Here is a 20,036-nt window from a genome sequence, read left to right as displayed (position 1 = left end):
AGAGGAGTGAAAGTCTTTTGTTACTCGAATATATATACATGAGTGTAATTAACTGGCACAACTTAAGAGTTGTAATATGGGAATCCCAAGTGTTGGTGTAAAATAATCTGCGAATCTTCCCTTCTGAACAGTTGAAGACGATTTTCCAGGTTCCCGCGAGACGGATACAGATAGTGAGTCTATGGTCCTCGAGTATCATATTGTGGTTTGTAATGATATAAAACAACATGAAGATCTCTAGTTAATACAATTAAGTTATGGTTTTAAAGCATGTTGTCTTCAAAGAACCTTGTATTTCCATGCTCTGTTCTCATTTTCGATTGCGAAAAAGTTGTAGAATTCCATAGTTTGGAGAGAAGAGTGAGTGGTGAGAGAGTGTGTGTGAGTTATTACTCAGATGAAAAACGAAGAAATCTAATAAGAACCTGAAGATAAGGTCGGTTAGGTTTCGTATTATGAAAAAACCCCCTAAAAATCTACAAAAATGGTGATATATGTGTACATTTCCACGTGTTCGCAGAAAACATTGTAAGTTCCTTTGTTCATAACTTCTCCTCAGTTGTATTAACGTTTACATTTGCAATGATTAAATAAATAACTTTTAATTTTAGAGTGTCTATTCTTACACAATAAGCTAACTGATCCTCTTATAGTACCAGCCTGTAGATGGAATAGTTATTTTCATAGTAAAGTGTGAGTTATTATATTTCCTGTGTTTTTGTAATTTTATTGAACTATGTTGTTATATGCATTCTACATTAATATCCTGGCAGATATATTATCAATTCATGTCCCTACTGTGCGCGATTCAATGGCAATACTGTTACAATATGCCTAATATAACAATTGGAATATTTGTTCAGGACGATTAGCTGCGATATACTTTAATTCTCCCTATATCTCTAGGATAGAGTCAATAAAAAAGTCAATAATTACACAGGAAAAACTTACTATTCAGTCTGAAAAAATTGCATTAGCTATTGGAGACAGTGATAGTGAATTCTTACAAGTAGTCATGGATAATGATTCAGCCTTACAGGACAAAGCAATGACTATAGTTTATAAACTTGAAAATGTTCAAAAAGATATGAAAAGGCTTAATGTAGAATACAAACCACTAGAAAGTAAAGGAACAGAAACTGTAGTTCAGCATATGTGTGAGCTTCAATTGAAACTACAACAGGAATTCTTTGAAAAACAACAAAGAAGAAATGAGGAGCAAATGGAAATACAACAAAGGTTCTTTGAAGAACAACATGCTTTAAAACATAAAAGTTCAAATACAGTGAAATTACCCAAATTGGACATGATCTCATTCAGTGGAAATCGCCTTCAATGGACGGAATTCTGGGATTCTTTTCGAAGTGCGATACATGAAAATGACAAGCTTTCTCCTATTGATAAATTTAATTATTTGAAAGGAAAAATAGTAGGTGAAGCTAGAAGTGCCATTGCTGGGCTGACATTATCAAATGAGAATTATGATATAGCTATTCATATTCTTCGTGAAAGATTCGGTGACCTCCAGGATATAATTGATTTACATTACAAAGGTATAGTGAATATCTTACCACCGAAGAATACTACAGAAGGATTAAGATTCTTTTTCGACAAGATTGAGCGTCATTTACGGAGCTTAGAAGTGATGAATGAAAATTTAGACCAACAAGTGTTTGTGTCTATGATTAGAAGCAAACTTCCCAGTGAAGTTCTTCTTCAACTTGAAATACAAAAGGGTGCTGATACTAAATGGTGTATCAAAACGTTACGTGATTTGCTTCGTAATTACATAGTTTCTAGGGAAAAATCTGACAAACCAAAGTCTTTGAATGACTCTAGTCAGTATGTGAATAAGCAAACAAATCCTCATACGAATAGACATACGAGCATGTCAAATCGTTATAAAAGCCAGCCACAGACAAACTATTCTGGAGGAGCATTAGTTGCGAATGAGAAAAGGAAAGTTTTACTTCCATCAGCGACGATATGCAGATACTGTAGAAAAAATCACTGGAGTGATGAATGTAATAGATACAAAACTATTGAAGAAAGAAAGTCAAAGTTAAAAGGATGCTGCTTTAGATGTTTAAGAGAAGGGCACACGTCTTCTGACTGTAGAAGTAGTAGAATATGTGTATACTGTGACAAATCAAATGTACATCTTCGAAGTCTTTGCCCGAAAAGGTTTAAAGGAGCTGTAAGGAGAGAAACAGCTATTGTTTCGAAAGAAACAATACAAGACAATATTGAAACAAACATACCCAAGCCAGATTATATAACTGAAGAAAATGCAATGATATCTTCAGGAGAAATGGTTCTCATGCAGACAGCTAGGACAGAAATCTTGAATTCTCATAATAATAAACGAGCTGAAGTGCGAATCTTATTAGACTGTGGATCACAAAGAACATATATTACGGAAAAACTAGCAGAGAAACTTAAGTTAAAAAAGGAAAAGATGGAAGAAATTAAGTTGGTGACCTTTGGTAGCAAAGATGTAAAGACAGTTCACACACATTCGACAACGTTACAGCTAAAATTAAAGAATGGAGAACATATGAGTATAAGTGCAAACATTGTTCCTGTCATAAGTGGAACTATTCAAAGGAGACAAATAAACGTTCTAGGAAAAGATGGCATCAAGGACATAATTCATAGTGTAGACCTAGCAGACAATATTCCAAAGGAAAATGAATTTTCAAGTGTTGAGTTATTAATAGGAAACGACTTCTATCTTGATATTGTTCTCCCACAAAGAATAGAAATTCAATCTGGATTATATCTACTTGCATCCAAGTTAGGCTGGCTACTTACAGGAAGAACTGATGAAAACTCTGACGAAACTGGAAGTGAAACAAATTTGTTGATTTTAACATACGGAGATTGCCAGACTACAACAAAAATATTTCAATCTACTGATTCTTCGCTTCCTTTGAAACCAGAACTTGTAGATCTTTGGAATACAGAAGCCATAGGTGTAGTTGAAAATAAAGAGACATCTGAAGACAAAGAGGTCATGGAAGGTTTCAAAGATACTTTGAAATTTGAAAACGGAAGATATTATGTCACCTGGCCGTGGAAAGAAGAGAGAAAGGAATTGTTGCCAGTTAATAAAGAATTGTCATTCGGACGGTTAAAATCGTGTGTCAAAAGGTTAAGAAACAAACCAGAACTGTTGGAGAAATATGATTCTATTATTCAGGAGCAATTAAGTAAAGGTATTATAGAAGAAGTGAATGATACCAAAGGTGATTTGATACATTATATACCACATCATGCAGTGATAAATCCACAAAAATCAACAAAGGTACGAGTAGTTTATGATGCTTCATCAAAATGTAAACCAGAATATAGCAGTTTAAACGAATGTTTACATCGAGGACCGGTGATGCTTCATGATTTATGTGGACTTTTGATGAGATTCCGCCTACACAAAATAGCTATTATAGCAGACATCGAAAAGGCATTTTTACAAATAGGTTTGCAAGAAAGTGAACGTGACGTGACAAGATTTCTGTGGTTAAAATCATGTGAAAAACCAAGTACTGACTTGAAAAATATTCAAGAATTTAGATTTTGTCGAGTTCCGTTCGGCGTGATCTCGAGCCCATTTCTACTAGGTGCCACTGTGGAGAGTCATTTAGAAAGATATGATACAGATGTAGCTAACAAGATAAAAAATGACATCTATGTTGACAACGTTGTGACAGGAGTAAAAACAGAAACTGAAGCTATTGAACTATATTTGAAATCCAAACAAATATTCAAGGATGCCTCCATGAATCTTAGAGAATGGCTTACAAACAGTGATAAAGTAAATTCTTCAATAGCAAAAGAAGACGGAACTGAAATGAAAGATACTGGTGTCCTTGGTCATACTTGGAATCCTAAGTCTGATACACTTTCAATAAGACAGCCTAGGATACAAAGTGAAAATAATTTGACAAAAAGATTTGTTCTCAAGGTGATTGCATCAGTTTTTGATCCGTTGGGAATGCTTTCACCTGTATTGCTTAAAGGTAAATTATTGTTACAAAACCTCTGGAAACAAAATCTCTCATGGGATGATGTGATAAAAGATGAAAAATTTAAAGAGGCGTGGTCAGATGTCAGATTAGACATATGCAAAATCTCAGAGTGTTCATTTCCAAGGTGTCTATCAATGGAAAGAAATGAAAACATTACCTACAATTTACTGTGCTTTTGTGATGCATCAACGAAGTCGTACGCTACTACTATCTATCTCCATCAGAAATGTGGTAGTGAAGTGAAAGTCGACCTCGTGTTTGCAAAAACACGACTAGCACCTGTTAAAACAATGACAGTGCCTCGATTAGAATTGATGGGTGTTTTGACAGGTGTAAGGTGTTTGAAATTTGTAGAGGAGCAATTAAAATTGGAGATTGAAGGATCATACATTTGGACGGATTCACAATGTGTGATAGGATGGTTACAAACAACTAAAAAGTTACCTGTGTTTGTGAGTAATCGAATCAGAGAAATAAAATCATATGTTACAACAAAGATAAGTTACGTAAAATCAAAAGAAAATCCAGCAGATGTTGCAACAAGAGGAGCAACAATACATGACTTACGCAATAACAAACTTTGGTGGTATGGTCCTCATTGGCTTTCAGAATATTTCGAATTGTCCTCCGAAACAGCGAAGAGTTTAAATGAAGATCCAAATACGGTTTCTGAGAGCAAACATGTCGTGGAAAGTAACTCCGAAAACTTTGAAACTGAATTTCTTGATGAAGAAAATCTGTCGATTGCATGTACAATTAATGATCATGACAATATTTGTGCTCCATTTGGGATAGACAGTACCAAGTTTTCTTCTGTTGACAAATTGATTCGTACTACTGCTCTTGCCTCACGATTCATTAAGAAAATTAAAAAGCAAAAGTGTGAAAACCAGTCGTTAACATCTCAGGAATTGGAAACGTCGGAAAATATGTGGATCCTATACCTACAACGAAAAAATTTCAGTGAAACTATCTGCGGTATATATAATCAGAAAAGAACTACCCTACAAAGACAGTTAGGTCTGTTTATTGATCCTAAAGGAATCTTGAGGAGCAAGGGAAGACTTGAAAATGCAGGAATAACTGAAGGAGCGAAACAACCGATCTTGCTTCCGCGTAATGAGTGGTTTACCTATCTGATAATAGAAAAGGTACATAAACAAAATTGTCATTGTGGAGTTTCTCAAACACTTTCGAAAATTCGATATAAATTTTGGATTCCTAAAGGACGTTCAGTTGTTAAATCAGTGTTAGGTAGGTGTTCGACCTGCCGTTATTTTGAAGGCGGGCCATACAAGATGCCTGCATTTGCGCCTTTGCCACCTTCCAGAGTTCAGGAAGCACTTCCTTTCTCTAGAGTTGGACTTGACTATTTTGGTCCGCTGTCGATAAAAACAAAAGAAGGACCCAAGAAAGTATGGGTGTGCCTTTTTACGTGTCTCCTTATCAGAGCTATTCATTTGGAGCTTGTACAAGACATGTCTACGGAGGAATTCTTACTAGGATTCAAACGATTTATATCTCAAAGAGGAACACCTGCAGAAATTATTAGCGATAATGCCTCTCAATTCAAGGCAGCAAGTCAAACAATAAATAGTATATGGCGAAATGTGTGCCAAAGTCATGAAGTGCAATCTTACGTAGCCAATACTAGAATCAAATGGAAATTTATTGTGGAATTAGCTCCGTGGATGGGAGGAGCATACGAAAGATTAGTTGGAATCGTAAAACGATCTCTTCGTAAATCTCTAGGACATAAATTCCTGACCTTAGTACAAATGCAAACATTGTTGAAAGAAGTAGAGGCAACAGTGAATTCAAGGCCGCTTGTATATGTCACCGACGACATTAACTCGAATATTACACTTACACCTAACCATTTTTTGAGCCTTAACCCGAACTTGGGCATTCCAGAAATGGAGACAAAAGACAAAGACATTGATTATTCACCTAGTGAATGCACAAGTGATAAATTACTAGCAATATGGAAAAAGGACAAAATATTTTAAATGAGTTTTGGAGAATTTGGAGGGATGAGTATTTGATTAGTCTTCGTGAACGGATGCAGTCAGAACCGAAGTCAAAGAAAATACAATCCCATTATAGTGCTCAAAATGGAGATGTAGTTCTTATTAAAGACAATTTGCCACGCGGTGTTTGGAAAATGGGACGTATCTGTGAGTTACCTCAAAGTCGGGATGGGCAGATCAGATCAGCAAAAGTAAAAATAGCATCAGGAAAAGTTCTTGGCAGACCTTTGAATTTGCTATATCCGATTGAATGTAATAGCAAGAGAGATTTGCCGAAATTGGCAAATGATCATATTCGATCTTCACCTATTCAGTCGAAAGAGGAGCAAAGTTATCGTGCAGTTCGTAAAGCTGCAGCTCGTGCAAAGCAAAGTATTAAGGAGATTATTACAAATGAATAGTGATTACAAATGACTAGTGAAGTGTTCTTTGGTGTATAATTCACTAACAATATTGTGTGTGTTTATGTGTCCTGATTTATAAATTCTTGACAGTTTTGGATTTAAAGTGATTACTGAACTGTTCTCTGGTGTATACTTTAATATTTCATGTATGTGTTTTATGTGTTCTATGATGTAAATTGTGCTAAATATAAAGGCTTACATATGATATGATGATCAATCTATTCTTCAAGTAGTGATGATAGTGATTCAAATAATGATGAAAGCAGTGGTTCCAGTGGCGATTAGAGTGATGATATTGTTTGAAGTAAAAGTAATAAAGAAGATAATGATAAAAGTGTTGTTAAAGAAAGTGATTAAAAAGAAAGTGAAGTGATTGATGAAAAAGGTGATGCAAATGATGATGACTGTGAATCAAATAGTGATTCAAGTAATATTGACAGAGATTCAAAAAGTGATTCAAGAAGTGATGAATTAAATAATTGTGATGGTCATAAAATTAAAGAGGATTGGAAAGCTGTAAAAGAAAAGAGGTAGAAGTAAAGTATAAAAGTGACACAGAGAGTGAATATGAATTTGTAATTAATCCAGATGATTAGATGGATGAAATTTATAACACTTTCTATTCAAGTATTTCTAGCGACGAGGAAGTTACTGGTGAAACCTGTTATAATATGAAAAGAAATGAAAAAAGAAAAGATGAGAAAAATTACGAAGATGACAAAAACAATGCACAAAAACAGATACATTTGAATATGAGAAGAAATGGATGAGGTAGAAAGTGAGACAGAAGAGCAAATTGGAAGAAGATGAAAATGATAGTAGAACAGCTGAAACAGGAAGTACAAGCGCCACAGAAGAAATTAGTGTGACAAACGATGATGATGTTGAAATTTTAAATGTTGACATACCAGAAAACATAAGAAGAGTAAGAGTCATAACATCAGTAATAGCTGAAGTAGTGTATACCTATAGAGGAGATGAACTAATACATACTGAACAGTATATGACTAATGATAGTTGGTCCTACACAGAATAGTAAATAGACTGATATAATTTATGTTTTACTTAGTTGTTACCGATCTTTTGTTACCTTAGCCTCCTTGCTGGGAGTGTCGTGAAATACACGATTATTTTGTTTATTTTATTTTATTATCAATGAATGAGCTATATGTTATTGCTCCTCGTCTTTGTACATAATAACTTCCCGCCAAAAATAAGAAAGGCGGGAAAATTATACTTCTATGCTTTGCTCCACGCCACACTTTCTCACTTTTCTTGCTTTTCTTGTAATGTTACATTTTGGCGGTAAATTAGCCTATATAAACACGCCAAAGAGCTAGAACTAAGATATTTAGCATGAAACATGTTCTAATTGGTGTCTACCAAGTTTGTTCAAATAAAAGCCCTGGGGTCAAAATTGACCCCGCCCCGGGGGTCATTGATTTTCCTTATATGTATATAGCAAAATTTTAAAAAATCTTCCTTGAAAAAACCCAAATAGCTGGAGTTTAGATATTTAGCATGAAACATCTTCTAGTGATTGTCTACAAAGTTTGTTCAAATAAAAGCCCTGGAGTCAAAATTGGCCCCGCCCCGGGTGTTATTGATTTTCCTTATATTTGTATAGCAAAAACTTAAAAATCTTCTTTGAAAAAACCCAAATAGCTAGAGTTTAGATATTAAGCATGAAACATCTTCTAGTAATTGTCTACGAAGTTTGTTCAAATAAAAGCCCTGGGGTCAAAATTGGCCCCGCCCCAGGGGTGTCATTGGTTTTAAATATATATGTATGATAAAAAATCTTCTTTTAAAAAAACCCAATGAGTTAGAGCTTAGATGTTTAGCATGAAACATCTTCTTATGGGTGTCTACCAAGTTTGTTCAAATAAAAACCCTTGGGTTAGAATTTGCCCTGCCAAGGGGGGGGGGGGAGGGGTAGATTGTTGTTTTTCGTTATATGTGTGTAGTAAAAACTTAACATCGTGAAACATCTTCTAATGGGTGTCTTCCAAGTTTGTTCAAATAAAAGCCCTGGGGTTTAAACTGGCCCCGCTCCGGGTGCCTTTATACAGGTGAGCGACCTCAGGGCCATCATGGCCCTCTTGTTACGTATAGTGGGCCTCCGTAACCGAGTGGTTTAGTTCGTTCACATTAAAGCACATGCCCGTCAACGTTGTGGATTTGAATCTAGTAAAAACCTTCGGCATTCTTTTATGTAAGAATACTATATCCTGCAAGCTGACAGAAGATCGTGTTACGTAGCGGGTAATATAAAATACTAGCGTTGTGTATTAGACAGTTTATTTTTATTTGTTTGGGTCGTCAGACCAAACAAATAATGGTAGCGAAATTTCAGACCCTGATGTGCTTATTTGCAAATACCGAAAGTAGTCCAAACTCCTCGAAACGGTTACTTCCCTTTATAAGTACACTAGCGCCGAAAAATTAAGGGGAAATCACTGCGTAAAGATTGTCAAATGACAGGCGCATTAATTTTCAAGTCGTTCTCGTATATACATGTCATAATTAAAAAATACAATTAAGAAATAATTTTTTAAGAAAGTTTTGTGTAATCAAACGTATATATAAGGCCTTTCCAATACTTATATAACGCGATAGCCAGTCTATTAAATACATTGTATTAACATACTTATTCGAAATAATATAAATACATGTATATATGTACATACAAGTATTCAACAAACAAACTTTCTACACATTGGGAAAGGATGAGAACAAAAAAAAACAGCTCTTATAGCATTTTCCTATCAGCAGCGATTACTGATGAGTACAGATCGAGTAGCGAAACGGGACATAACCGGTGGTAAGATTGACATGTTAACATGAATGCGCAGTAATTCTCTAAAAGTAGTCCTATTTGAACGTTAAAAGTAATGACAAGGTGATAACTCGCCATTCCAAAAATCGTAACATCTATTTCCTGAAATAGAAAATGAACCAAATAAAGTTAATTTTTAACAATTACATTACTCATTTTCTATAAATTCAGTTTATTATGCCAACGTATTTAACGAAAATAAATCTATAAAACCTAAAGCGTTATTTGTAAAGCAGAAAAAATATTTTAAATGTCATAAATTTATGTTTAATTTATGAATCGTTCTAAAATTATTTTGGAAAGTGCACAGTATTGTGCTTTTCTGTTACCAATACGATGTTAGAGTAATCTTTATTTATATGTTAAATTCTATTTTGATGCAATAAATTACTCCTGATGGATTTAAATTATAATTTCATCTTTGAAGTAACCGAATGTGCAACTGCTAACGATTTAATGATTTTCACGTTAATTGAAATGAATGCTGTGAGGATTTAATACCAAACGATAAACAGATTCATTAGATGTAAACTAATGCATCCTTAAATTGCAACAAAATTGTTCACAATTCTATCATGTCTTTATTGTCTAAAAGCTGTTTCCCTCAAATATATTAATAATAATGAAACAGTTAATCAATAACTAACATCAAACAACAATGATCTCTAATGCACGGCATATGCTATGACAACATTGTTTTAAAAATCACATAGTTTACAGTGACAAAGCTTAAAATCAATTTATGTCAAACAACTTTCATGTTTTAAGTTTCTATTATACCGTTATATTACAATACCTGCTTTTGGTTTTGGAGCCATGATGGACTACAGTAAATAATGTGTTAATACATGTGATACTTGAAAGGAAATAAAAAATCCTTTCAACAACTTCAAGGCACGTGCTTGCAGGAAGAAACGGCAATTAATGAGAACACGGTTCTTTGTGCACAGCCAAACTAATGAACATAGTTTTCTGCAAGGCATGTATAATATCTTGAATATCAAACATTTAAAAAAACTATAAGACTTTGACAGGAAAAGTCATGTCACATGCATATGTTAAGAATCATGTGTTCGCAGTAGAAATCAAATATATATTTTTCGGATGCGCTCAATGGATGCATATATAGCGGTGTCCATATTTTGCCCATGATCTTGAACACTTGCCATCCTATAATATGCCATATATATGTTTAAATGCTAGGCCCGTATTTATATTTTGAGAAATATGGAATCGCCAGAAACCTAAAGGTGCCACATTCGCAAATACAATTTGGAACAAGCAGCATGCCTCCATATGAGTCAAAATAGTTCAATAAAATCAAACTTGGGGAAAATGTACTTAAATTGTAAGAAAGGTAAAAGATTCAAACTTCAAGTAATAATTTATATGTTTTGTGCGATTAATGACGTTTGCAGTATTTATCACCATATTTTTAGTATTTATCACTATATTTATCACTATTTCTGCATATTTTGACCTCTTTTTGGTAATTTCCGTGGATTTTAAGTGCTGTTTGCAGTGTGTAAATTACTTTGTTTTTTACTTCACAATATTTTTCTTCTAAAATCATTTTCAAATTTTTTATGAAAATTAGGATGAATTTGGAGGCGTGCTGCTTTAAATGGTAATTTTGTAATATATGATATGCGTACATCTTGTGTGACATTCTTATTATTTACCTGGCTCATATAATAGATGTTATTTTAAAACGTTATCAGAGACAATGCTAATTACTATGTCGTGTTGTCTCTAATGTCAGGTAAATTCGTGTGTCAGTATTAAATGACACTTAATTAATATCATTTTTGTGAAATAATTCTCCAATTTTGGAAACACTATTTTTACAGTATTATGATACAGTTCACACAGCGTAAAGAACACTCACCATTCACCGATCTTTAATAAGCTTCAATTCGAATTTGAAAATATACTTAATAAGGTTTATACTGTCGTATGGACATCTTTCGTACCTATAATAATAATAATAATAATAGTAATAATAATAATAATAGTAAAGACTTTATTTAACTAGAGAACTCAATTGAACAACATAACAATCTTCCATGAGGCCCTCAACAAGAAACAATATAAATTTAACATATTGAAACTATTAAACTACATAAATGTAAATACATACAGGAGATTTGTATACATGTACATTGATGTGTGGTAATAACTCAAGTACAAAGTTAGACAGAAGGCATTTGTCACTATCTGATAAGTGACCGGGCTGAATGGTCTTTCGTTTGTCAAAATTCAGTAGTAGTACTTTGATATTTAAAATTTTTAAAACTGCTTCTGGAAAACGGTCATTTATATAATTGTGTGGAAATTTCTGCGTTCAGGGAGGCGTCCGTCTGGCGTTCCCCGTCCGTCTTTCCGTCCGTCCGTCGTCCGTCCGTAAACTTTTACTTTAAATGACATCTCCTCATAAACAACTAAGCCAATTTCATCCAAACTTCACAGGAATGTTCCTTTGGTGTTCACCTTTAAAAATTGTTCAAAGAATTTAATTCATGATCTTGAACACTTGCCATCCTATAATATGCCATATATATGTTTAAATGCTAGGCCCGTATTTATATTTTGAGAAATATGGAATCGCCAGAAACCTAAAGGTGCCACATTCGCAAATACAATTTGGAACAAGCAGCATGCCTCCATATGAGTCAAAATAGTTCAATAAAATCAAACTTGGGGAAAATGTACTTAAATTGTAAGAAAGGTAAAAGATTCAAACTTCAAGTAATAATTTATATGTTTTGTGCTATTAATGACGTTTGCAGTATTTATCACCATATTTTTAGTATTTATCACTATATTTTTACTGCGTTACTAACGCAGTAAAGACTATTTCTGCATATTTTGATTTCTTTTTGGTAATTTCCCTGGATTTTAAGTGCTGTTTGCAGCGTGTAAATTACTTTGTTTTTTACTTCAAAATATTTTTCTTCTAAAAACATTTTCAAATTTTTTATGAAAATTAGGATGAATCTGGAGGCGTGCTGCTTTAAATGGTAATTTTGTAATATATGATATGCGTACATCTTGTGTGACATTCTAATTATTTACCTGGCTCATATAATAGATGTTATTTTAAAACGTTATCAGAGACAATGCTAATTACTATGTCGTGTTGTCTCTAATGTCAGGTAAATTCGTGTGTCAGTATTAAATGACACTTAATTAATATCATTTTTGTGAAATAATTCTCCAATTTTGGAAACACTATTTTTACAGTATTATGATACAGTTCACACAGCGTAAAGAACACTCACCATTCACCGATCTTTAATAAGCTTCAATTTGAATTTGAAAATATACTTAATAAGGTTTATACTGTCGTATGGACATCTTTCGTACCTATAATAATAATAATAATAATAATAGTAATAATAATAATAATAGTAAAGACTTTATTTAACTAGAGAACTCAATTGAACAACATAACAATCTTCCATGAGGCCCTCAACAAGAAACAATATAAATTTAACATATTGAAACTATTAAACTACATAAATGTAAATACATACAGGAGATTTGTATACATTGATGTGTGGTAATAACTCAAGTACAAAGTTAGACAGAAGGCATTTGTCACTATCTGATAAGTAACCGGGCTGAATGTTCTTTCGTTTGTCGATATTCAGTCGTAGTACTTTGATATTTAAAAAATTAAAACTGCTTCTAGAAAACTGATATGCTTATAATTGTGTGGAAATTTCTGCGTTCAGGGAGGGACAGAAAGGTTTATATTAAAAATTTCAGGTAGGTTACAAAGCCATATTTTTATTTTAAATTGACTAACACTTCATATAATAATTCAAAGCAAACAAGATCAATTGAAATCACTTGATTTTATGTCAGGCATACATAAATATTTTTCAATTAAAGATCAAAGTGAAATTCATTTTAACATATTTTCACATTTTAAACCTAACGAACAAAGCCAAATCAAAATCAATTCAAATAAAAACATTAACAAAGTTTGTCCCAGAAAGAATATTTTTAAGAAATTTGGTAACTTTATTTTTCAGTCGTTTATTAGAAAAAAATGCTGTCCGTCATATTATTTAAAGAACATTTAAAGAACTGTTTATGTTTCCTTTGTCAGATAAAGAAGTTCTTGTAACATCACAAACATTATATATAAACATGAGGACAGCTACTTAATCATACAATGTCATTCAAGTTGAATAACTGCATTGCATTTTCAAGTCGATTGACATCACCAGCTTTTAGTATAGGTCAAATATTTATAAAATTAAATTGGTCAGGCGCGGCGCAACCAATTTATAAAATTAAATTGGTCAGGCGCGGCGCAACCAATTTAATTTTGTAAATAGGTACTCATAAATTTTAACATGCTTCGTATTTCAAATTATTTTTATAATCAGTCGATTTACTAGACTGATTAACAGTTTGCCGATTTACCAAATTAAATGTGTTACGATTCATTTGAAATACTGCAATCCCATTGGACAAAAAATGATTTCAAACACTAATTTCAAATAGAGATCAAATTTGGAGTAAAAAAGTCATGCAAATGCATTTCTAGAATTATAAACAGAAATGACATACAATAAAAGAATTGAAAAAGTACGCATAATGATACATACTATTTCACTCGAAAACAGTACATAGGTGTTTGTGAAATTGTATTATAACACTATATTATCATGCTGATATAAATGTTATCATATAACCGTTAAAATAAAGTGTGAGACAGTAGATTGTCAATTTATCTATTCTATTGATGACAGTTGTTTTTTCTATCATTTGTTCCAGTGTTTGTTGATATAACAACTTGTATAATAGAAAGCTCAAGGAGGTCAGTAACATATAGTACTTTATAAACAAATATATGACCTTATTTAAAGTGATGTTAGAGAAATTACATAGGCATTCTTATGCAGCATAAAATACAATTTTGATTTGTAGAATTATTAATGTGGAATCTTAAAAGTCCGCATTGACCAAAACATAGTTTCTAGATATAAATGTGCACATGCAGTGAAACATTAATGCTTTATAGAAAAATTAGCATGGTCATGTTTGCGCGTTCCATTTGTTAAAATCTATGTCAGGAGTAAAATGATTATTTTCAGCTGCATGCCAGCAACATCTTTTCACATAGTGTCGTTATAAATATTGTTATTCGAACCCTGGAGAACTAAAACATATGTTACCATGGTAAATTTATTTCCATTTACAGAAAGTAAAACTTTAAAGCTAAATGTAACCTTTTTCTTATTAGCCTTTTATATAATTGTAACATGTGCCGTTGTATTATAAAAACATATTCGTTATATAAAAAGACTCAATAGACCTTCGAGTTACATACACCAAAATGAATACACACAAAATACTCGCTTTTTTATTTTTATATTACATAAATACCGCGTTAGTCTAACAAGATTCTATATTTATCTGTCAGTGCAAGAAACAAGTCATTAAAGTCAGTATTCAGAGAGCGTTCAAACCGGCACAATAGGGATGCGAGGATAACATTTAAAAATTAATTAAACGCTAAATATCGAAAATATAATGCTTTGTAAGAACGGTAAATATCGCAATTTTGTCCTCGCTAGAACGGTATATATCGCAATTTTGTCCTCGCTAGAATGGTAAATATCGCAACAGTGTCCTCGCTAGAATGGTAAACATTGCAATTGTGTCCTAACTAGAATAAGGAATATCGTATATCGTCCTCGCTAGAATGGTAAACATTGCAACAGTGTCCTCGCTAGAATGATAAATATCGCAACAGTGTCCTCGCTAGAATGGTGAATATCGCAATTGTGTGCACGCTAGTATGATAAATATCGCAACAGTGTCCTCGCTAGAATGGTAAATATCGCAACAGTGTCCTCGCTAAAATGGTGAATATCGCAATAGTGTGCTCGCTAGAATGGTAAAATTGCAAGTGTCCTCGCTAGAATGGTAAATATCGCAAAAGTGTGCTCGCTAGAATGATAAATATCGCAACAGTGGCCTAGCTTGAATGGTAAATATCTCAATAGTGTGCTCTCTAGAATGGTAAACATTGCCACAGTGTCCTCGCTAGAATGGTAAAAATTGCAATAGTGTCCGTGCTCGAATGGTAAACATCGCAACAGTTTCATGCTAGAAAAGTAAATTTCCCTAATTAAAATATCATCACTCACTAGAGATTTTATCAAAATCAAATATGTCCACATGGTAAATGAAAGATGCAATGCTTTTTTAAATTCATTATGACAACATTGTTACCACGAAAGGAAACAACACTGTAAAAGGTTTGTAATAACTTTGCAAAAGGAATGAATATTATATGCTTGTCTTTCCACTGATAAAGATTTTCTTATATGTCTACATTTTATGGATATAGCTTCTTCACACATAACAGGATGCAAATGACACAATAGTATACATATTTACAACAACAAAAAAAAAAACAAGTGACAAGAACATGAAACAGTCAGTTTTTGATATTATTGAAAATGTTGTTTTTTTTTGTCACAGATAAATGGAAAACGAATAAACACTACAATAAAACCCAAATGATCAGTTTTCCTCAAAGACATTATTACTGTCTGCCGATACAAATTACTTGTTTCTTCTCTTTTCTACTTGTAATTTTGTTTCATTACAAATCTTTGTTACGAAGAATATATTAAGATAACTTGACATACGTGATGTAAGAAGTGTATCGAGACATAAAAATCTATGATTTTATTCTAAATAAATTACTGAAAAAAATTGTTTAGTTAAATCCTTATCTTATTTATTTCTGTTACAACAGTTTTCTTTGATTAAAGGTATTATTGTTATAAATTGTGTGTCACATTTTGTGATATTCTCTGTCGACAGGTTCAACGAAAGATTATCACTTTTAGTCAAATACTTTACTTCTCCACCAGACACGATCAATTACATACAAACCATTGTTATCGATTTAGCAAACTTAGCATAATATTTAAGCAAGTTGACAAGTCTTATAATGTATTTGACATTATTTGTTTTAACCAAACGAATGTTTAAGAAAGAAGAAATGCAATAATTTCAATAATGTACTTTAACTTGTAAATCCTGGTCAAATTGGCACATAACATAGCAATCATAGTCATTTTTTATAAGATATTTTCATTGAAATAAGGAATATTAAGAATCATTAATCTGCGATAAATTCTGATGTATATCTAAAGTGTACAAATCAAGTGAGAAAAATATAAGATTTCTAAAATATTATATATCACGATTGATTTGTTGACTGGCTGCTTGTCTTACTATATGATAAGTTGAAAATACAACGTGGCATTTCTAATTAATATTTCTTTATCAGTACCATTTTATTCTACAATATTGTCATATTTTTATAATTTGTTATCACTAAAATGTATTGACTTTCACTCATCCTTTTAGATATATCACTCTCAAATCAATGCAATCAAGAAAGAAGGAACATTTTATTAACGAACTACTTCAATCCTTCGACAACATATCATTTCCTAAAATAGTAACCGATTTGTTGATTTTGTCATGCCGAAATCAATTAAGTTCACATCATTGCTAATTGTTTGATTTCTCTTTTTGATCTGACGAATTCAAGCTTCTGGCAATTGCCGTCATATGACAGCTAATTTTGTAATCGAAGAGTGTATGGTGAAAGTAATATGTTCATCAGTTTATAGTTAAAGTAGTAGATTAGATTTTCACATAAAGGACATTGCAATGAAGCTCTAAATAAATCAATATACAGAAGTACATAAAGCCTGCTACGCATAGTGGACCTCCGTAACCGAGTGGTTTAAGTCGTTCACTTCAAGCCACTTACCCGTCAATATTGTGAATTGAATCTTGTTAGAAACTTTTGCATGTTGTACATGAGGATTTTTTATCCATCTAGCTTACGGAAGATTGGTTGTTCTACTCAGGTGCCTGTTTGTGTCTGAAATAATTCACGAAAGGGTACCTAAGGTCTTTCTCTACCTGTGGAGTTAAAATGTCGCAATTTTATTTTTACATTTTCGGTACGAAGAAAGGATTTCTATACATTTCACTATTTGCAAATGCGTATGCTGACACGGATGATCTTAGGCTTCCAATGAACACATCTGCGGATGTTTCTAAATTCAAAATTTCACCATTTTCATGTCTAAATGTTGAATTCTGCTTAAGCCGGTGCTAGAGTGCGTGGACGGTAGTTTGCACTTGACAGTACCGTCCATGAACAGGCTCAGTCAAACCGAGCCTGCAACATTTTCAATTTTGCCATGCTGAGTTTTCTTTAAGAATTGTTATTTTCTCTATTTCCAAGAATTGCTTTGGTAATGAAAAACAGAAAGGCTGCACGATGGGACCGCATTTTTATAGTAATGGCCAGGTGGTAAACTCGCCAGCCGGAAAAATCGAGACACCCATTCCCGAAAAAGAAAGGAAAGAAATTTAAGGTTTAGTTTTTTCTATAAAATCAGTCTTTTATACAACTTATTAACGAAAACTAAATTGTAATTTTAAAAAGCATATTTGTTTTTATAAAAATAAAATTTTTCGTCATAATTTTTAAATTTTTTCTAAAATAAGTTCCTTTTTTTTTCAAAATGGGCATTTTTTAATTTTTAAAACAAATTTTTTTCCAATTTTTTTTAATTTCTATTTTTTTCAAAAAACCCTGGGGGAAAATTAATTTTCATCTTTTTAATAAAACCAATGTTAATGTAACGATATATTGTAAAAATTTTAAACGTTAATTTTGAAAAGAATTTCCTTGAGGGGTTTTTTACCCAAGATGAAAACAGTTCAAGTTAACAAAACCCCCCAAATTTTAACAAAATTGCAATAATTTTTAAAGTTTTTTTTGTTCGTTTTTTTGGGGTCCGGTCAAAGATGCTGTTACTCTAAGAGTAACATCTAACCACAATGGACTTTAGAGCACGACATATGAATGACAACATTGCATGTTTATAACATCACATCATTTACAATTATTAGTATTCAGCTTAAATTCAATTTATACCAAACCACTTTCAAATTTTAAAATAATAATACTGTGTTTTTGGTGTTTTTTGTAGTTATTATTATTTAAATCACATACCTAGGAATGGAAAGACAAAGGGAGATCACAAATTATTTGAACCAAAGAACCATCACAATATGACATTTACCTTTTGCAGCCTGGAAAATGTCTATGATTTACATTTTAAGAATAAAAAACACATGTTACAATTGAATTTGTTTATTTTTATGATTCCCTTAATATCTTATGTGGCGTTAATACTGGCAACAGAGATGGACTGCCCAAAGAATTTTACTCAGTCCAGGGAAGACAACTGACTGCCTCCTATACAAGGAGGTAAAATGGCCAAGTCAGTGACCTAGGTTGAAACCTAGTGTCGCATCCCAACAATTATTGCACACACCCTGAAGAGGACGATTGCGGCTGGGCAGCCTGGATTACTACAAACTCCTAGCCGACGGTCCCGGGCGTAGCCCTGCCCTAGGCCTCCCCTCAATACATGGAGGTGGAGGGGGTGTCCCCGTGACTCGGGAGTGCACCCCAACAAAATACATTAAAACCATGCCTTCATGCTTTAAAGCAAGTCAGGCTAGGAGAAAGAGCCAGGCTGTTCAACCCGAAACCACCCTTGTTTGTCTCCCCGGGCCGCCACAGAATACTTTATGTATTCCCCCATGATAAAATTCTTACTACAATTATACCTGAGAGCAATGTAACTACGTTTTGAATAACAACAAAAATCAAACAACTTGTAAGCATACAAAGGGTCTCGAAAAGGTGTGTGACCCATTATTTGTTATTGTCCTATTTAATTAGCATTGAGTTCTGGGTACAAACTTTCGTCGGTGGTTACAAACATTTCTAGTGCCAACTTCCAGTTTTAAGAAGGATAGCATTGCCAAAATTTGAAAGGTGGGTACCATCTGTGTGGAAGAGACTGGCTTCTTTAGCATGAATGTAAAAGTCATTGTTTATTAATTTGCCACCATTTGACAAAACGAATGCTTTAACGGCTGCATTGACTCGGTTCCTTTTCTTTTCAATCAGTTTACCTGCGCCTAAAGCTGCATAATGCCAATAACGTCTCTGGAGGATAGAGGACCAGATAATGATGGCACCTGTAAAACGGGCTTGATATCTCAATAGAGATTCTTTTATTTGCTCTATTATGTCTTTACCCGTGATACCTTCTACTGCTAGGTCATTTGAACCGCAATGTAGCATGATAAAATCTGGTCTTTCAGTTACATTGAAGTCGATTTCATGTTTCCTTGAGTCCATTATAGTATGGAGTTTAGCCAGCTTCAATCCCCTTTTTTCGAGCCACTGAACAGAAATAATACAATGGGTCAATCCGACTTAAAGATCATTTGAAGCAGCCGATTTTGTCAAATGCACTATTGAGGAGTCCACTATTCAGAGGTGTTTTTGACCTGAAATTAACTTTGGGATGGTTAGGGATTGAACTGATTGATAGCAATACTGGATAGTTAAGCTGTTAAACGAATATATTTGGTGTAGGCGGCCCCATAGACTTAAGCTAAAACACACTGGCTTGCAAAATATGTTGCTCCTCCGATACGAAAGCTATGTGACCTGATGAGCATTGGGGCATTAATAAATTGCAATGATTACGTAAAGTGATATCTGGTAAGGCTTTTAGCATTAAAGTGAACAAAAAGGTGGTTATTGCTGAAGTATGTACGATTTTTAAGATGTATTTGCATGTTGTTC

The 20,036-nt window shown here is 33.2% G+C and overlaps 1 protein-coding gene across 1 annotated transcript; it reads left to right on the top strand.

Annotated features, from left to right (window-relative positions):
• The first annotated feature begins 270 nt into the window (after nt 1-270).
• On the top strand, nt 271-6,037 carry LOC132744925 (uncharacterized). Its single transcript, XM_060733717.1, has 2 exons — nt 271-367; nt 864-6,037. The coding sequence occupies exons 1-2, from the start codon at nt 271-273 to the stop codon at nt 6,035-6,037; spliced, it is 5,271 nt and encodes a 1,756-aa protein (XP_060589700.1).
• Nucleotides 6,038-20,036: the final 13,999 nt, after the last annotated feature.

Source organism: Ruditapes philippinarum, unplaced genomic scaffold (genome assembly GCF_026571515.1).
Source record: "Ruditapes philippinarum isolate M1 unplaced genomic scaffold, ASM2657151v2 ctg21385_1_1_1_1, whole genome shotgun sequence".
Classification (NCBI taxonomy): Eukaryota; Metazoa; Mollusca; class Bivalvia; order Venerida; family Veneridae; genus Ruditapes; species Ruditapes philippinarum.
Note: the sequence above shows the minus strand (reverse complement) of the source record. Positions and strands in the feature narration are given on the sequence as shown.

Coding starts and splice junctions, on each gene's coding strand:
- LOC132744925 (XM_060733717.1), top strand. CDS start 271: ATGTTGTCTTCAAAGAACCTTGTATTTCCATGCTCTGTTCTCATTTTC. Junction 368..863: donor TTTGGAGAGAAGAGTGAGTG/GTGAGAGAGTGT, acceptor ATATTTGTTCAG/GACGATTAGCTGCGATATAC.